This window comes from Lepidochelys olivacea (genome assembly GCF_965140295.1).
Source record: "Lepidochelys olivacea isolate rLepOli2 genome assembly, chromosome: 20".
NCBI classification, from domain to species: domain Eukaryota; kingdom Metazoa; phylum Chordata; order Testudines; family Cheloniidae; genus Lepidochelys; species Lepidochelys olivacea.
Genome location: NC_140430.1, coordinates 17701875 through 17719898, shown reverse-complemented (window position 1 = coordinate 17719898; position 18024 = coordinate 17701875). Strand labels below are relative to the sequence as shown.

General features: G+C 55.6%; 1 protein-coding gene across 1 annotated transcript in view; it reads left to right on the top strand.

Annotated features, from left to right (window-relative positions):
- LOC311510762 (uncharacterized protein) overlaps positions 1 to 18024 on the top strand; it is a 40673-nt gene that overhangs the window by 8449 nt on the left and 14200 nt on the right. Inside the window, exons 5-16 of the mRNA XM_084610731.1 lie at positions 924 to 1061; positions 1469 to 1615; positions 2573 to 2719; positions 11275 to 11412; positions 11819 to 11965; positions 12911 to 13057; positions 13229 to 13366; positions 13773 to 13919; positions 14850 to 14996; positions 15168 to 15305; positions 15833 to 15909; positions 16796 to 16879. Coding sequence (XP_084466857.1) covers positions 924 to 1061; positions 1469 to 1615; positions 2573 to 2719; positions 11275 to 11412; positions 11819 to 11965; positions 12911 to 13057; positions 13229 to 13366; positions 13773 to 13919; positions 14850 to 14996; positions 15168 to 15305; positions 15833 to 15909; positions 16796 to 16879 — 1595 coding nt within the window. The remainder of the gene's footprint in view (positions 1 to 923; positions 1062 to 1468; positions 1616 to 2572; positions 2720 to 11274; positions 11413 to 11818; positions 11966 to 12910; positions 13058 to 13228; positions 13367 to 13772; positions 13920 to 14849; positions 14997 to 15167; positions 15306 to 15832; positions 15910 to 16795; positions 16880 to 18024) is intronic.

The window sequence follows — 18024 nt, the reverse complement described above, 5'->3', positions numbered from 1 at the left end:
AGAAGGGGAGCCGTGCATTGGGGACACTGTTATGTAGCTTGCACGAGTGTCACCGGGAGTGGCTCTTCCACTTGCAGGGAAGGTTCGGTATTGAGTACTTCGCTGACTAGAAAGCATGATGCAGTGACTAAGAAAGCAAGGAAGGGATATATGTGGCCAAGGAGATTCAGTGACTTGGCTCCCCCCGCCTGTCAATCTGTCCCTCTCCAAACCATGGGACAGCCAATAAAATGGAAAAGCCATAGTGAGTCTGCACGCAGCCCTGGAGCAGGGCAGGGTGGCATGGGGATGGTGGCTGAATTCCTCCCGGAGCAGCCCAGGGTGTAGAAAGAGTCCCCTCCAGCCCTGATTCCATTCCTTGCATGGAGGGGAGGAGCATATAATGGCCCCACCTCCTTCCCACACACTTTTGGGACACCATGATCCACCAGGAGGAATATGGAGGAAAGCATGATCCTCGCAGAGGCCCGCAGGGAGGTTCCTTGTGAGCTCCCTCCTCCTATGCACCCATATCCGGGCCACATACAATCCAGCCCCTAAAATGGATAAAAGAAAACTGTTTTTCTTTTTACATGATGCAGTATTAACCTGTGAAACTCCCTGCCACCGTATCCCATGGAGGCTGCAAATTTATCAGGTTTTGAAGAAGGATTAGAGTGTGATATAAATAATGAGAACACCTGAAATGATCGTCAAAAGCATCTAGTACCCGACACTGCTGAAAGCAGGACTCCAGGCTAGATAGGTCGTGGTCTGAGCCAGTTCTGGCACAGAGCAGAGCGATCGATCCAAGGGGCCACTGAGGCTGGTGGAAAGATTCCCACTGACTCCAATGGGCTTTGGATCAGGGTGTGGGTGGACAGGGGCAGTAAAAACCCTGGTGTCCTAGCATCGCTCAGTCCAACGTGGATTCCCTCCCCTAGATATTGACGAATGTTCCCAGGACCCATCGCCCTGCGGCCCCAGCTCCGTCTGCACCAACAAACTGGGCAGTTATGCCTGCACGTGTCCCCCAGGCTACCTCCCCCACAGCCAGCCTGGCGTCCCGTTCAGCTGCACAGGTAAGCGTCCCGTGGGGGGGCTGTGGGTGGAGCTCTGGGGGTGGGAGGCTGAGGCCGGCTCTCCGGTCGTCCCGCAGACGAGAGCGAGGGTCTGAGCAGCTCCCGCTGCCCACCCTTGAGTGCGACTGTCTCCAGAGCCCTGGGAACTGGGGCAAGCTGGCTGTGTCTTTACTGCTGGCTCAACAGGTTTGCTCAGTGGGTCGGGCGGCTGCCCGGGAATGAGGAGACGGGAGTTCCAGTCCCGGCGCTGCCCTGACCTACGGAGTCTCTGCCCCTCTCCTGGCCTCTGCCCCCCTCCCGCACTTTGTCTTGTTGGACTGTGCAGCGCCTAGCGCAATGGGGCCTCTAAGTGCTACCATAATACCTGTAATAAACACACAGACTAATTCCAAGTCATCTCCTGGCAGATGTGGATGAATGTGCCCGAAACCCTGCAATCTGCGGGCCGAATGCCTCCTGCCTCAACACACCTGGGAGCTACACCTGCCAGTGCTCACCAGGGCACCGTCGGTCTACGCCAGGGCCGTGGGTACCCGGAACAACCCTCTGCACAGGTGACCATCCAAGCAACCTTCCCTGGCCTCTCGCCCTAGCCCTTGCCCCCGAGAAGGACAAAATCTGAGCCCCCACCCTGGTTTGAAACAGCTTCTCTGCCCAGTCAGGGTGGGCTTCTCTAGGGGGACATGGATATTCCTGGGGCCAGAGAGTGTCTGTCCAGCTCACAGGTGACGGCTAAACTGTATTATCATGTTCAGCACCAGGTGGCCCCGTGCATAACGTACTTGGCCAGAGCCGGGACCAGCTTTCGCTGGCTGTGTGTTAAAGCACCAAGGGGAACAGTCTCTGGTCTCTCTCTGGGATGGAGCCAGTCCACGGTGGGTACAGGAACCTGACCTGGGTGCCTCAGTCCGGCAACCTGCTGTGACCAGATACTCAAGGGGGAGAGCCAGGTTCCAGGCCCCTGGTTGCAATGACTGTGTTCCCCAACCGGAGAGCTTGAGAGATACCAGCCGTGTAGCCTAGTGGTTAGGGTTCTCTCCGGGGAGACTGGGAGACCCAGGGTTGTAGATCAGGCAGAGAGGTTGAAATTGACCCTTCGTGTCCCGTATCTCTGGTGCGCGCGCTACCCACTGGGCTATCGGTTCCAAAGGATTTGGGGGGAGGCGGTATCACCCCCGTCCACTTCTCCTTGAAAAAGGGTGACCAGACTCCCAGATGTGAATCCTGACTCCCCCTCCCTCCGCCCCTCCTTGCTCCAGTTACCCAACCTGACTCTCCTCCCAAAGCTGAGGAGAGAACCCAGGCATCCTGGCTCCCGCTTCTCAGGCCACTAGCACCCGCTGCCTCTTGGGAATGGGCAGCATTTTGCAAACCTGTTGGGAACCATATTCCTGGCACGGTGCCCCCTCCGATGCCAGCTGCTGGGACCTGCCGTCTTTCCCCCTGCTCCTCCCATCAAGGGAAGGCTCCGTTGTGCAGAGCTGGACCCATAGCTCCTTCCCCTGTCACAGATGTCGACGAGTGTCTGGATCTGGCCTCGTGCCCTGCGTCCGCCACCTGCACCAACACCCCAGGAAGCCACTTCTGCACCTGCAATACCGGGTTTGCATCCAGTTCTGGGGAGCAGCGCTTCACCGAGCCAGCAGCGCAGTGCAACGGTGGGTGCTGCTTCTGGCACAGAGCAGAGCGATCGATCCAAGGGGCCACTGAGGCTGGTGGAAAGATTCCCACTGACTTCAATGGGCTTTGGATCAGGGAGTGGGTGGCCTGGGGCAGTAAAAGCCTGGTGTCCTAGTGTAACCCTTCTGCCCGTCAGAGTTGGCAGCAACAAGGGCCGGGTTCAATATCTAGGGGTTCCATTCCAATAACACAATGCAAACCGGCTCGAGCCCCCACCCAGTGACCTGGGACCAATATATACCACCCCCGCTGGGCGCCTCCAAGAGGCAATACTTCCCCTCTCGCAAGCACATAGTCTGAGTGTAGCAAAAGTCTTTTAATAACAGAGAGAAACAATGTGGCATTATGTTGGGGAAACACCACCAACAGGATTCATAACACAACCCATGAGCAAAAACAACCCCACCCCAGGCAAATTGGGGCATGCCCTTTTCCCTTTGGTTCTTGAGTCCAGCAACCCCAAATCACCCAAAGTCCCAAAAGTCCAATGCCCCAAAAGTCTCTGTCCCTGGTCAGGGCAGCCCCAGAGTTCGAAAGTTTATCGGCGGAGCTTTACCTCCCAATCTGGGTGGAAATGGGACAGGGGTAAGAGGCACCTTACGTGATCTGAAGCTGACCGCCCCATAGCTCCATAGCGGCGCTCCGCTCCGCCAGCCGCCCCACGAACTCCTTCGCTCAGCTGCGCTCCGCTCCGCCAGCCGCCCCACGAACTCCTTCACTCAGCTGCGCTCCGCTCCGCCAGCCGCCCCACGAACTCCTTCACTCAGCTCCACGGCCCACAAGCAGCTCCTGCCATCCACACACTGCTCCGCGTCGAACTGCTTCACCAGCCGTCCCGCAAATTGCTCCACAATATATCTTCAGGCTCCCCCACTACTTAACACAACACTCAGTGATTTCAGCTCTTAGGTGAATTCAGCTTATAGTAGGGGAGCCCCAGTGCTGGTGCACTGTCAGCCCAAAGTGAGCTCAGCAGCCTATAACTAGACTGCTAATGAAATCAAAATTAGCTCTGATATTCCACAGTGGAGAGAGGAGGAAGTGCAATCAGCATGTAAGGCCCTCACCAAGGGGCCCATGCCACCAAGTATTAATACTTGTCCCCAGCCTCTCTCCATTCACACAGTTTTGGAACCCATGACCCTTGCCTAGCGAGTGCTACTTAGTTGATGGTGAATCCCTCCATCATAACAAAAGGCCACGTACAGTTCCAAGCACAGTTCCCATAATCAGGGTAATAGCAATTTATTCTTCCTGCCCCAATAACAGAGACACTGGGGATCCCACAGCAGCCAAAGTGACCATTTGGGCAGCTATGGTCTCATTCTAGGCGTGGTGGGTGTGCCTATGCAAATGAGATCGGCCCCTGAAGTTCTTTTCCACAACTTGCCACACCTCACCACCAGATGTCAGGGTGGAGCTCATCCTGACACTGCTTACATCCTCCCCCCAGCCGAGACTTTGTCGTCCCGACAAATCACACTCCCTTTATACCAACTCATTGGTTTCCTCCAAAGGGCCTCAGGAAGCCCACTTTAGCTTCCACAAGCCTGTGTGCTAAATGTATTGGCTCCTCACTAGTCACCCCAGGTGCATCATAAGTTAACCGTTTCACTGGTCTTATCACCCTGTCTCGTCTATTGAGAATCTCTGTTGCCGAAGTAAGGGGAACATCCTCTTGAGTGACGGATGGAGAGGCTTCCCTGGAGGGTCCCTCGGCTACTGGCGTAGGCCCCTGCACTCCTAGTTCTAACGCTGGAGGGTCCAAGGTGCCCAGGACATCCTCTACCTGTCTGTCCCCATTGTCCAATAACCTGTGTTTGTCATCACAGGGGGGTCTCATCAGCAGCACCGGGGTATCAGAAAGGGGCCTAAATAGTTCCGCCAATGGGTTTAGGGCGGAAAAGGGAGAACTCTCGTTTGGTTCAGCTGATCGAGACTGAAATCTTGTCTCCATCCCAGGATACACCAGGGTTGTGTCTTCCTCCTCAGACTCACTCTCAGATGTGCAGAATAGGGGTAAGTTAGCTGCAGGGGGCCCACTGTCTGTGTTGGATGGCGGCTTTGGTCTAGCACCTCTGTTCTGCCCGGCGGCCCTGCCGTGGCCCATCTCACAAGGGGTGCTTACCAATTCCCCCACAGGGAGCAAAAGGTTTCTATGCACTGTCTTTATTTGCCCTGGACCGTCTTCAGGTTTGATCTTGTAGACCGGCAGATCTCCCAGCTTTTCCATCACCAGGTAAGGTATTGCCTTCCATCTGTCAGCTATCTTGTGTTTGCCAGCAATACCCAAATTTCGCAGCAGGACTCTGTCCCCCGGCTGGAGCTCCTGCGAACGCACTCTAGCATCATATCGATGTTTGTTGCTGTCTGCGTTCTTCCGAGCCGCAGCGGTAGCTAAGCGATAAGCATCCCGCAGCTTTTCTCTTAGTCGGGATACATATTGCTGATGAGTTTCATAGCTATCTCCATCCTCTGATACACCAAAGCACAAGTCTATGGGTAATCTTGGTTCTCGCCCAAACATCAAGAGATATGGGGTGACTCCCGTAGCATCGTTCTTTGTGGCATTGTAGGCATGCACCAGAAATGCGACATGCTGGCTCCAGGTTGCCTTCTGCTCTGGTCGCAAAGTTCCCAACATATCTAATAGGGTTCGATTGAACCTCTCTGGCTGAGGATCACCTTGGGGGTGATAAGGCGTTGTCCTAGACTTTTTAATTCCTGCTATCTTCAGCACCTCCTTCAGAAGGTGACTCTCAAAATCCCGCCCCTGATCAGAGTGTATCCGAGCCGGGAATCCATAGACTGAGAAATATTTGTCCCACAATACTCGAGCAACGGTGGTGGCCCTCTGATCACGTGTGGGATATGCTTGTGCATACCGTGTAAAATGGTCAGTCACTACTAGAATGTTTCCAACATTCCTCTTGTCTACCTCTACAGACAAGAAATCAATGCATACCAACTCCAAAGGTTTGTTGCTGGTGATGTTCTTGAGATATGCAGCCCTCGTGGGCAGAGTTTTCCTTTGAACACATCGAGCGCAAGTCTCACATTTCCTGCGAACATCTTCAGCCATTCGGGGCCAATAGAACCTACTACGAATAAGTTCCAGGGTCCTCTCCATCCCTAAATGCCCAAAGTCATCATGCAGGGCCCTCATGGCCAGGGCTCTGTACTTTTTTGGCAGTACTAGTTGTGCTCGTTGTTTTTGTAAAGGGTCAGTGGTCATTCGGTGTAGCACTCCCTGAATCAGTTTTAGTTTGGTCCATTCTCTCAATAGTAGTTTACCCTCCGGGTTAGGTGGGACAACCGCAGTTGGGCTTCGCCCCTCCCTTTTGGCAAGTAGTGTATCACGAATGTCAATATCTTGCCGCTGGGCTTCTTGCCAGTCAGCCGCATTGAGCATGGGCAAAGGAGATTGGTCTAATGCAATATAGTTCACCGAAGCAGAAGGCATGCATTCAGGGGGCAGGCCCAAAGCTTCTGCAACACATCCCTGAAAGTCTTCACGGGCCTCTGGCTCTCGGCGACTCACACTGCAAATAGCTCTCACTCCATCTGTGGGTATCACAGCAACTTCTGGAGCCTGCGGACGCCTGGACAATGCATCTGCATCTACATTGCTTCTCCCTGATCGGTACTGAATGCTGAACTCATAGCTAGCCAAGGCGGCCACCCATCTCTGCCCTGTAGCATCCAGCTTAGCACTTGTTAACACATAAGTCAGTGGATTGTTGTCTGTCCACACCTGGAACTGAGCACCATACAAGTAGTCTCGAAATTTCTCAGTGATGGCCCATTTCAAGGCCAAAAACTCCAGCTTGTGGGTGGGATAGCGAGTTTCACTATCAGACAATCCTCGGCTGGCAAAGGCTACCGGTTTACATTTGCCTTCCACTTCCTGGTACAGGACTGCTCCCAGACCCTCCAAACTGGCATCAGTATGCAGGATAAATGGTTTGCTTGGGTCAGCAAAAACTAGGACTGGAGCATGAGTTAGGCAAGTAATGATTTCTCGAAAAGCCCTTTCACATCTCTCATCCCACCGTGGCCCAAATGGTGCAAAGGGGCCATTGTGTCTCTGCACAGGAGGCTTTGGGGACCTCCCCTTATTCTTGGACTTAGATTTGTTCTTGCTGAACTGATGTCCCCTGGTAAGATCATTCAGAGGCTTTACAATCGTAGCATAGTTTTTCACAAATCTGCGGTAGTAGCCACTAAATCCAAGGAAGGTCTTGAGTTCTCTGTAGTTACTTGGACGTGGCCATGTAGTGAGTGCTTCTATTTTATCAGGATCAGTACTCACACCTTCTTGGGACACAATGTGACCCACATACTTCACTGAGGTTCTGCAGAACTGGCATTTGTCAATTGAAAGCTTCAGACCATAATCCTCCAACCTATCAAGCACTTTAAGAAGTCTTTCTTCATGCTCCTCTAAGGTTCTTCCAAACACAATCAGGTCATCCAAATAAACTAACACTTGCAGTAAATTCATGTCTCCCACAACTTTCTCCATGAGACGTTGAAAGGTGGCAGGTGCTCCAGAAATCCCTTGGGGCATGCGTTCAAACTCATAAAACCCTAATGGGCAGATGAAGGCTGTCTTCTCCTTATCTTCTTCTCCCAGAGGGATCTGGTAGTATCCACTTCGAAGATCCAACACAGAGAACCACTGGCTTCCCAGCAAACAGTCTAAGGCGTCTTGCACTCGAGGCATAGTGTACTGGTCGACCACAGTACGGCTGTTTAGGGTGCGGTAGTCAATACACATCCGGATTTTCCCATTCTTTTTGCGGACTACCACAATGGGTGAGGCGTATGGGCTGTGGGACTCTGTAATGATGCCATTCGCAGCCAGCTCCTGAAGATGATGTCGCACATCTTCCATCTCAGAGAGAGCAATCTTCCTAGATCTCTCCCTGAAAGGTCGAGAGTCATGTAGTCTGATATTGTGCTCTACTCCTTTTGCACATCCCACATCCCACTCATGCAGTGAGAACACCTTGGATCTTTCACAAAGTTTCTTCCTCAGGCGATCTTTCCAGTCCTCGGACACTGGTGAATCTCCAAAGTCAAACTTTGCTGGGTCTATTGCCGAAACTGGAGTTTCATACTGGGGTTTTACAATCGACTCAGGCTCAAAGAGGTCTGCTATCTTTTGTCCTTGCTTCACAAAAATATCACGACTCGTTTCATTAGCAATCAATATAGTCACCCTTTCCTGGGCTTCAGCAGGTAGGGTTATGACTCCACTGGGGACCAGCACTCCTTCAGGGAGCTCTCCTCCCATCGGCTGCTCTATCATTGCTAACGTCCCTTTACTGCCTTTCAGACAGGTACTCATGACAAGCACTTCTTGCTCCGTCCTTGCAGGCACTACTAAGGGGGTTGTGCCCGCGTACTTCAGTGCCCCAAGCGGTAGCTCAGATGTGTCCCTTTTAGCGCTCTCAATTTTCCTATAGGCTTCAGCACAAAGCGTATGGATCATCAGGGTATTCAGGTACTGGTCCCCAGCCCGCCTTCTGCAGTAATCCGCGAGTACCTTGAAGAGACTGGAGTTGGTCCCTATCAGCACAGACACATCAGAAGTCCCTTTAGGGTCAGGGCATATTAAGGCAGCTGTGTCTACCTCTTCTCTTACCCCAGCAACCTCCTCTGGGAATTCCAGGTGCACTATGACATACCCTTGATAGGGGTATTCATCCATGCTGAGGCCACATAGGCCAAGGCCAGTCAGTGGCTGTATAGGCAGGTGCCTAAGCATCTGTTGGTAGAATGACTGAAATATAATAGTCACTTGAGATCCAGTGTCAAGCACTGCTTTACACTCCACCCCTTCGATCCTCACCATGACCTCTGCTCGAGGCCCTATCAGTCCTGCAGGGATCCCAGCTGGACAGTCTTTTCTGGGGGAATCTTCAAATCCTGCAGACCTGGGGGGTCCCCGTCCCCAGACCCTCTGGCAGCTACCGGATCTCTCCCAACTGATCCTCAGCTTTCCATACACTAAGGAGGGGTTTTCTTCATTACGGCACTTGGCAGCACTGTGTCCATCCTGACCACATCGGTAGCAGAAGAATTGACCTTTCCCCCTTCGCCTGGGGGGGATGGTGGCTCTAAGTGCGGGCTTCTCAATCGCCACAGTTTGAGGCTTCTTATTCCTAGAAGTCTTAACTCGGTCAACGGTACTTTGCAGCTCAGCTATCCGTTCCGTCAGGACCTGCATTTGTTGGGCAAGTTCCTCTCTGGTGCTCACCATCAGTACACTGGCCATTTGCAGTGGTGTTGTGCTGGCTGGCTCCGATGTTTGGGCTTCCCAAAACTCACTGGCAGCCTGCCTTTCTTCCTCCTCTCGGACCTCTTTTATCAGCTGGGAGTAACTTGGGGGATGTTCCCGTCGTTCTCTTAGCCGGAGATGAAGTAGAATCGGGTTCTGATACTGAGTTCCTCTTACAATTTGAGCCAGTCTGGTCTGATCCATCTGCTCAGCAGTCACTGCTCCCCTCATGACAGCTCTCTGAAGCAGTCTCTCCAGTCTCTGTATGTAGGCTGAAGCCTTCTCGCCCTTTTGTTGTCGGGAATTAAGGAACTTACAGTAGCTGTCTTCAGGGCCCTCTACGCTCCCAAAGTTGTGTTCAAGGGCCTCTAGGCAGTCCTTCACACTGACCCCAGGGTCAATGAGCTTCAGGGTGCGAATCACATCTAATGCTGGGCCGCCAAGGCTCTCTATAAGGCATCTTCGCTTTTCTGCATCTGGTACGGCCCACTCTTGCAGCATTTCAGTGGTATGCTCTAACCAGGGTTCAAACTCCTCCTCCCCAGCAAATAATCTTAACTTACGACAAGAGTCTGACTCAGCATGGGGAAGCACAACCTTTTCCAATATTTGCCCCAGAGCTTTTGTCCAATCATCAGCCGAGGCTGCAGCCTCTGAGCTAGAAGCTGCTGAGCCAGGGCCCAACAAACCTGACATATTAGCCATTATACAAACAGTAATTTCCTCAAAATATAAGCACAAACAAAAAAAAATATAAATTGTTTCCCAATGTAGTGGATCACTCAACAGGTGCTTGCGAGGGGTACTGACCCAGGCGATCCCGGACGAGCCCCCAAAAATGTAACCCTTCTGCCCGTCAGAGTTGGCAGCAACAAGGGCCGGGTTCAATATCTAGGGGTTCCATTCCAATAACACAATGCAAACCGGCTCGAGCCCCCACCCAGTGACCTGGGACCAATATATACCACCCCCGCTGGGCGCCTCCAAGAGGCAATACTTCCCCTCTCGCAAGCACATAGTCTGAGTGTAGCAAAAGTCTTTTAATAACAGAGAGAAACAATGTGGCATTATGTTGGGGAAACACCACCAACAGGATTCATAACACAACCCATGAGCAAAAACAACCCCACCCCAGGCAAATTGGGGCATGCCCTTTTCCCTTTGGTTCTTGAGTCCAGCAACCCCAAATCACCCAAAGTCCCAAAAGTCCAATGCCCCAAAAGTCTCTGTCCCTGGTCAGGGCAGCCCCAGAGTTCGAAAGTTTATCGGCGGAGCTTTACCTCCCAATCTGGGTGGAAATGGGACAGGGGTAAGAGGCACCTTACGTGATCTGAAGCTGACCGCCCCATAGCTCCATAGCGGCGCTCCGCTCCGCCAGCCGCCCCACGAACTCCTTCGCTCAGCTGCGCTCCGCTCCGCCAGCCGCCCCACGAACTCCTTCACTCAGCTGCGCTCCGCTCCGCCAGCCGCCCCATGAACTCCTTCGCTCAGCTGCGCTCCGCTCCGCCAGCCGCCCCACGAACTCCTTCACTCAGCTCCACGGCCCACAAGCAGCTCCTGCCATCCACACACTGCTCCGCGTCGAACTGCTTCACCAGCCGTCCCGCAAATTGCTCCACAATATATCTTCAGGCTCCCCCACTACTTAACACAACACTCAGTGATGTCAGCTCTTAGGTGAATTCAGCTTATAGTAGGGGAGCCCCAGTGCTGGTGCACTGTCAGCCCAAAGTGAGCTCAGCAGCCTATAACTAGACTGCTAATGAAATCAAAATTAGCTCTGATATTCCACAGTGGAGAGAGGAGGAAGTGCAATCAGCATGTAAGGCCCTCACCAAGGGACCCATGCCACCAAGTATTAATACTTGTCCCCAGCCTCTCTCCATTCACACAGTTTTGGAACCCATGACCCTTGCCTAGCGAGTGCTACTTAGTTGATGGTGAATCCCTCCATCATAACAAAAGGCCACGTACAGTTCCAAGCACAGTTCCCATAATCAGGGTAATAGCAATTTATTCTTCCTGCCCCAATAACAGAGACACTGGGGATCCCACAGCAGCCAAAGTGACCATTTGGGCAGCTATGGTCTCATTCTAGGCGTGGTGGGTGTGCCTATGCAAATGAGATCGGCCCCTGAAGTTCTTTTCCACAACTTGCCACACCTCACCACCAGATGTCAGGGTGGAGCTCATCCTGACACTGCTTACACTAGCATCGCTCAGTCCAACGTGGATTCCCTCCCCTAGATATTGACGAATGTTCCCGGGACCCATCGCCCTGCGGGCCCAGCTCCGTCTGCACCAACACCCCGGGCAGTTACGCCTGCACGTGTCCCCCAGGCTACCTCCCCCCCAGCCAGCCTGGCGTCCCGTTCAGCTGCACAGGTAAGCGTCCCGTGGGGGCCTGTGGGTGCAGCTCTGGGGGTGGGAGGCTGAGGCCGGCTCTCCGGTCGTCCCGCAGACGAGAGCGAGGGTCTGAGCGGCTCCCGCTGCCCACCCTGGAGTGCGACTGTCTCCAGAGCTCTGGGAACTGGGGCAAGCTGGCTGTGTCTTCACGGCTGGCTCAACAGGTTTGCTCAGTGGGTCGGGCGGCTGCCCGGGAATGAGGAGACGGGAGTTCCAGTCCTGGCGCTGCCCTGACCTACGGAGTCTCTGCCCCTCTCCTGGCCTCTGCCCCCCTCCCGCACTTTGTCTTGTTGGACTGTGCAGTGCCTAGCGCAGTGGGGCCTGTAGGTGGTACCGTAATGCATGTAATAAACACACAGACTAATTCCAAGTTATCTGCTGGCAGATGTGGATGAATGTGCCCGAAACCCTGCAATCTGCGGGCCCAATGCATCCTGCCTCAACACACCTGGGAGCTACACCTGCCAGTGCTCACCAGGGCACCGTCGGTCTACGCCAGGGCCGTGGGTACCCGGAACAACCCTCTGCACAGGTGACCATCCAAGCAACCTTCCCCGGCCTCTCGCCCCCGAGAAGGACAAAATCTGAGCCCCCACCCTGGTTTGAAACAGCTTCTCTGCCCAGTCAGGGTGGGCTTCTCTAGGGGGACATAGATATTCCTGGGGCCAGAGAGTGTCTGTCCAGCTCACAGGTGACGGCTAAACTGTATTATCATGTTCAGCACCGGGTGGCCCCCTGCATAACGTACTTGGCCAGAGCCGGGACCAGCTTTCGCTGGCTGTGTGTTAAAGCACCAAGGGGAACAGTCTCTGGTCTCTCTCTGGGATGGAGCCAGTCCACGGTGGGTACAGGAACCTGACCTGGGTGCCTCAGTCCGGCAACCTGCTGTGACCAGATACTCAAGGGGGAGAGCCAGGTTCCAGGCCCCTGGTTGCAATGACTGTGTTCCCCAACCGGAGAGCTTGAGAGAAACCAGCCGTGTAGCCTAGTGGTTAGGGTTCTCTCCAGGGAGACTGGGAGACCCAGGGTTGTAGATCAGGCAGAGAGGTTGAAATTGACCCTTCATGTCCCGTATCTCTGGTGCGCGCGCTACCCACTGGGCTATCGGTTCCAAAGGATTTTGGGGGAGGCGGTATCACCCCCATCCACTTCTCCTTGAAAAAGGGTGACCAGACTCCTGGATGTGAATCCTGACTCCCCCTCCCTCCGCCCCTCCTTGCTCCAGCTACCCAACCTGACTCTCCTCCCAAAGCTGAGGAGAGAACCCAGGCATCCTGGCTCCCGCTTCTCAGGCCACTAGCACCCGCTGCCTCTTGGGAATGGGAAGTATTTTGCAAACCTGTTGGGAACCATATTCCTGGCACGGTGCCCCCTCCGATGCCAGCTGCTGGGACCTGCCGTCTTTCCCCCTGCTCCTCCCATCAAGGGAAGGCTCCGTTGTACAGAGCTGGACCCATAGCTCCTTCCCCTGTCACAGATGTCGACGAGTGTCTGGATCTGGCATCGTGCCCTGCGTCCGCCACCTGCACCAACACCCCAGGAAGCCACTTCTGCACCTGCAATACCGGGTTTGCATCCAGTTCTGGGGAGCAGCGCTTCACCGAGCCAGCAGCGCAGTGCAATGGTGGGTGCTGCTTCTGGCACAGAGCAGAGCGATCGATCCAAGGGGCCACTGAGGCTCGTGGAAAGATTCCCACTGACTCCAATGGGCTTCGGATCAGGGAGTGGGTGGCCTGGAGCAGTAAAAGCCTGGTGTCCTAGCATCGCTCAATCCAACGTGGATTCCCTCCCCTAGATATTGACGAATGTTCCCGGGACCCATCGCCCTGCGGCCCCAGCTCCGTCTGCACCAACACCCCGGGCAGTTACGCCTGCACGTGTCCCCCAGGCTACCTCCCCCCCAGCCAGCCTGGCATCCCATTCAGCTGCACAGGTAAGTGTCCCGTCGGGGGCTGTGGGTGGAGCTCTGGGGGTGGGAGGCTGAGGCCGGCTCTCCGGTCGTCCCGCAGACGAGAGCGAGGGTCTGAGCGGCTCCCACTGCCCACCCTGGAGTGCGACTGTCTCCAGAGCCCTGGGAACTGGGGCAAGCTGGCTGTGTCTTCACGGCTGGCTCAACAGGTTTGCTCAGTGGGTCGGGCGGCTGCCCGGGAATGAGGAGACGGGAGTTCCAGTCCCGGCGCTGCCCTGACCTACGGAGTCTCTGCCCCTCTCCTGGCCTCTGCCCCCCTCCCGCACTTTTTCTTGTTGGACTGTGCAGCGCCTAGCGCAATGGGGCCTCTAAGTGCTACCATAATACCTGTAATAAACACACAGACTAATTCCAAGTTATCTGCTGGCAGATGTGGATGAATGTGCCCGAAACCCTGCAATCTGCGGGCCCAATGCCTCCTGCCTCAACACACCTGGGAGCTACACCTGCCAGTGCTCACCAGGGCACCGTCGATCTACGCCAGGGCCGTGGGTACCCGGAACAACCCTCTGCACAGGTGACCATCCAAGCAACCTTCCCCGGCCTCTCGCCCCCGAGAAGGACAAAATCTGAGCCCCCACCCTGGTTTGAAACAGCTTCTCTGCCCAGTCAGGGTGGGCTTCTCTAGGGGGACATAGATATTCCTGGGGCCAGAGAGTGTCGGTCCAGCTCACAGGTGATGGCTAAACTGTATTATCATGTTCAGCACCGGGTGGCCCCCTGCATAACGTACTTGGCCGGAGCCTGGACCAGCTGTTGCTGGCTGTGTGTAAAAGTCTCTGGTCTCTCTCTGGGATGGAGCCAGTCCACGGTGGGTACAGGAATCTGACCCGGGTGCCTCAGCCCAGCAACCTGCTGTGAGCAGATACTCAAGGGGGAGAGCCAGGTTCCAGGCCCCTGGTTGCAATGACTGTGTTCCCGAACCGGAGAGCTTGAGAGATACCAGCCGTGTAGCCTAGTGGTTAGGGTTCTGTCCAGGGAGATTGGGAGACCCAGGGTTGTAGATCAGGCAAAGAGATTGAAATTGACCCTTCGTGTCCCGTATCTCTGGTGCGCGCGCTACCCACTGGGCTATCGGTTCCAAAGGATTTTGGGGGAGGCGGTATCACCCCCATCCACTTCTCCTTGAAAAAGGGTGACCAGACTCCTGGATGTGAATCCTGACTCTTCGTCCCTCCGCCCCTCCTTGCTCCAGCTACCCAACCTGACTCTCCTCCCAAAGCTGAGGAGAGAACCCAGGCATCCTGGCTCCCGCTTCTCAGGCCACTAGCACCCGCTGCCTCTTGGGAATGGGAAGTATTTTGCAAACCTGTTGGGAACCATATTCGTGGCACGGTGTCCCCTCCGATGCCAGCTGCTGGGACCTGCCGTCTTTCCCCCTGCTCCTCCCATCAAGGGAAGGCTCCGTTGTACAGAGCTGGACCCATAGCTCCTTCCCCTGTCACAGATGTCGACGAGTGTCTGGATCTGGCATCGTGCCCTGCGTCCGCCACCTGCACCAACACCCCAGGAAGCCACTTCTGCACCTGCAATACCGGGTTTGCATCCAGTTCTGGGGAGCAGCGCTTCACCCAGCCAGCAGCGCAGTGCAACGGTGGGTGCTGCTTCTGGCACAGAGCAGAGCGATCGATCCAAGGGGCCACTGAGGCTCGTGGAAAGATTCCCACTGACTCCAATGGGCTTCGGATCAGGGAGTGGGTGGCCTGGGGCAGTAAAAGCCTGGTGTCCTAGCATCGCTCAGTCCAACGTGGATTCCCTCCCCTAGATATTGACGAATGTTCCCAGGACCCGTCGCCCTGCGGGCCCAGCTCCGTGTGCACCAACACCCCGGGCAGTTACACCTGCATGTGTCCCCCAGGCTACCTCCCCCCCAGCCAGCCTGGCGTCCCATTCAGCTGCACAGGTAAGCGTCCCGTGGGGGGGCTGTGGGTGGAGCTCTGGGGGTGGGCGGCTGAGGCCGGCTCTCCGGTCGTCCCGCAGACGAGAGCGAGGGTCTGAGCGGCTCCCGCTGCCCACCCTGGAGTGCGACCCTGGAGCTCTCTCCGGGGAGATTGGGAGACCCAGGGTTGTACATCAGGCAGAGAGGAGGAAATTGACCCCTCGTGTCCCGTATCTCAGGTGCACGTGCTACCCACTGGGCTATCGTTGCCAAGGGGTTTTGTGGGAGACGTCATCACCCCCCCCTCCACTTCTCCTTGAAAAAGAGTGACCAGACTCCTGGATGTGAATCCTGCGTGAAAATAGGGATCTCCCTCTTACCCAGATCTGGGGTCAGCAAACAGTGGGGCTTGCTTGGGTAGTAGCCGCGAGACCTGGAAGTCACTGGTTTTACCAGCAGGATTTTTAAACCCTTTGCATCCTGGATGCGGGCGCCCAGGGATTTCATGCACGTTTGATTTTTTTCCCTTTTTTTTGTTCATTTCCTCCTAGAGGTCGCTTCAAACGATCCGGTGAGGAAATGCCACAACCAAAGGCTGGACGCGGCTCCCGGCTCATCCCCAGACGATGTACGTATCCCAGCATAGTTGACACGCCCCACTGATCTAGGGACCCTCACGGCAAAGGCCGTGTGGGGGACGCTGTTTGAAATTCTTTAAAGCAGCTGAGTGATTGTTTTGGGGGTGCCTGCCTTGAGATGCCTTCAAATGGGCCTGAGTTTGCAGGGAGCCGGCGTTCGCCACTTCCTGGGCACCTTTCAGGAACCTTGCACGAGTGCTGCCATGTAGTTGAGTTGCTCAATTTCATCTGCAGTGCGGCCCTCGACGGCCACAGCAAAGCTACTGGCTCTGGGGATTTTAATCCATGGGGCAAAACATCCTCATCCCTGCCAGTGAACCAGCAGCAAAGTGCAGGTTGCAGGAGATTGACAAGAATCTTCAAATCTTTTGTGGGTGGAAAATCCCAGTGTAGGAAGCCATAGCTCCCCGCAGCCCACTCCCCCCCCCCCCCGACCCTAGCAGCACCAGTCCCGATCCCCACGGTACCACCAGTAGAACCTCTGGAACCCCAAATCTCCCTTGTCCCTTCCTGCCACCCACAATACTTTGCAGTAGCACCCTGGCTTCAAGCTGGGTGCTGCAGAGACCTCTTCCCCCTCCCCCAGACCAAGATCTGGGCCCGCATTGTGCCAGGTGCTGCATGGACACATAGTAAGAAGCAGTCCATGCCCCCAAGACTTACCATGGAAGTGGACAAGACAGGATTAGTGGCCCCACTGTACAGGTGGGGAACGGAAATGGTGAGAAATAAAATGACTTCCTGACTGTGCTGCAATTTGAACCCATGGGTCCCAGCCCCATTCCTTGACCACAAGACCAACCTTCCTGCTGTACGACTGACTTGGTGTTGTACGACGGGCTTTCCCTTCTGCTCCGGCCCCCTCCTTCTGCACAGGCTGCCTTCTGCACTTTATTGACCTCCACCTTCAGCGTCTTGGGAGACCCCTACGAAAGGAAGAACTCCACCGTCTCTCTGGTGGTAAGAGAAGTCTGGATGTTTTATTGCAGCTTTCAGTCTCTCTGGACCACAGGTGGGCAAACTACGGCCTGCGGGGGCCCACGGGACCGTCCTGCCCGGCCCCTGAGCTCCTGGCCTGGGAGGCTCGCCCCCGGCCCCTCCCCTGCTGTTCCCCCTCCCCTGCAGCCATGCTGCCGCGTGGGCAGTGGGGCTGCCAGCTCCTGCCGCTCTCAGTGGCGTGGAAAGGGGCGGCGGTGTGCGCAGCGGTGTGGGGGTTGGGTCGGGGGTCCGGGGGGCAGTCAGGGCACAGGGAGCAGGGGGGTTGGATAGGGGGTGGGATCCCGGGCGGCGCGGTTTGGGGCCGGGGGTCCCAGGAGGGGGGAGTCAGGGGACAAGGAGCAGGGGAGGGGTTGGGTAGGTCGGGGGTTCTGAGGGGGGCAGTCAGGGGGTGGGAAGTGGGAGGGGGTGAATAGGGGCAGGGGCCAGGCTGTTTGGGGGGCACAGCCTTCTCTACCTGTCCCACCCCTGCTCTAGACCCTCTTGCATCACCGAACCCCCACCCCACTGAGCCCTATAACTTGGGGGTGGGTGGGTCTTAGAATTCCCTGCCAGTGGAAGAGAACAGGGCTGATGGCTGGAAAATGACACCCTGCTAAGGATGGCCAGCACTGGGGCCAGCTCCCGCCTTCCGAAAGGCACAGCTGGCCTCTGATTTCCGACCTTTTCTGAGCTGGGCTTTTTGCTTCTCCTGAGTCGGTGAGTTCTTTGGGGAGGGATGGGATGACCCCCAGAGCCCATTGACGCAGCTCCAGAAGGGCTCATGCCACCAGTCCCCCATGGAGCTGAGCTGCCCACCTGCCAGGCCCGGCTCTTGCTTCACCAGCCTCTTGCTGTCGAGAGATCTAATCGGTGCCACGCCGGCTCGTGGCAGGGCTGGACCGGGGAAGCTCAGCTTTAGAGGCACGAGCCGCTAGTGCTTGAGCCAACAGGCTGCAGGCCTGAGCTTAAGCCCAGTGAAGTCATTCAAAGCCTCCCGTTGGCCATGGAGCGGACCCCCGGCCCTGTAGCTGGCTCAGACCTTGATGGACCAGCCACTAGAGGGGGCATGCTGCACACGTGGCACCTCAGAGCAGGTGGGATGAAGGGCAGCTGTGAGCGTGCCCATC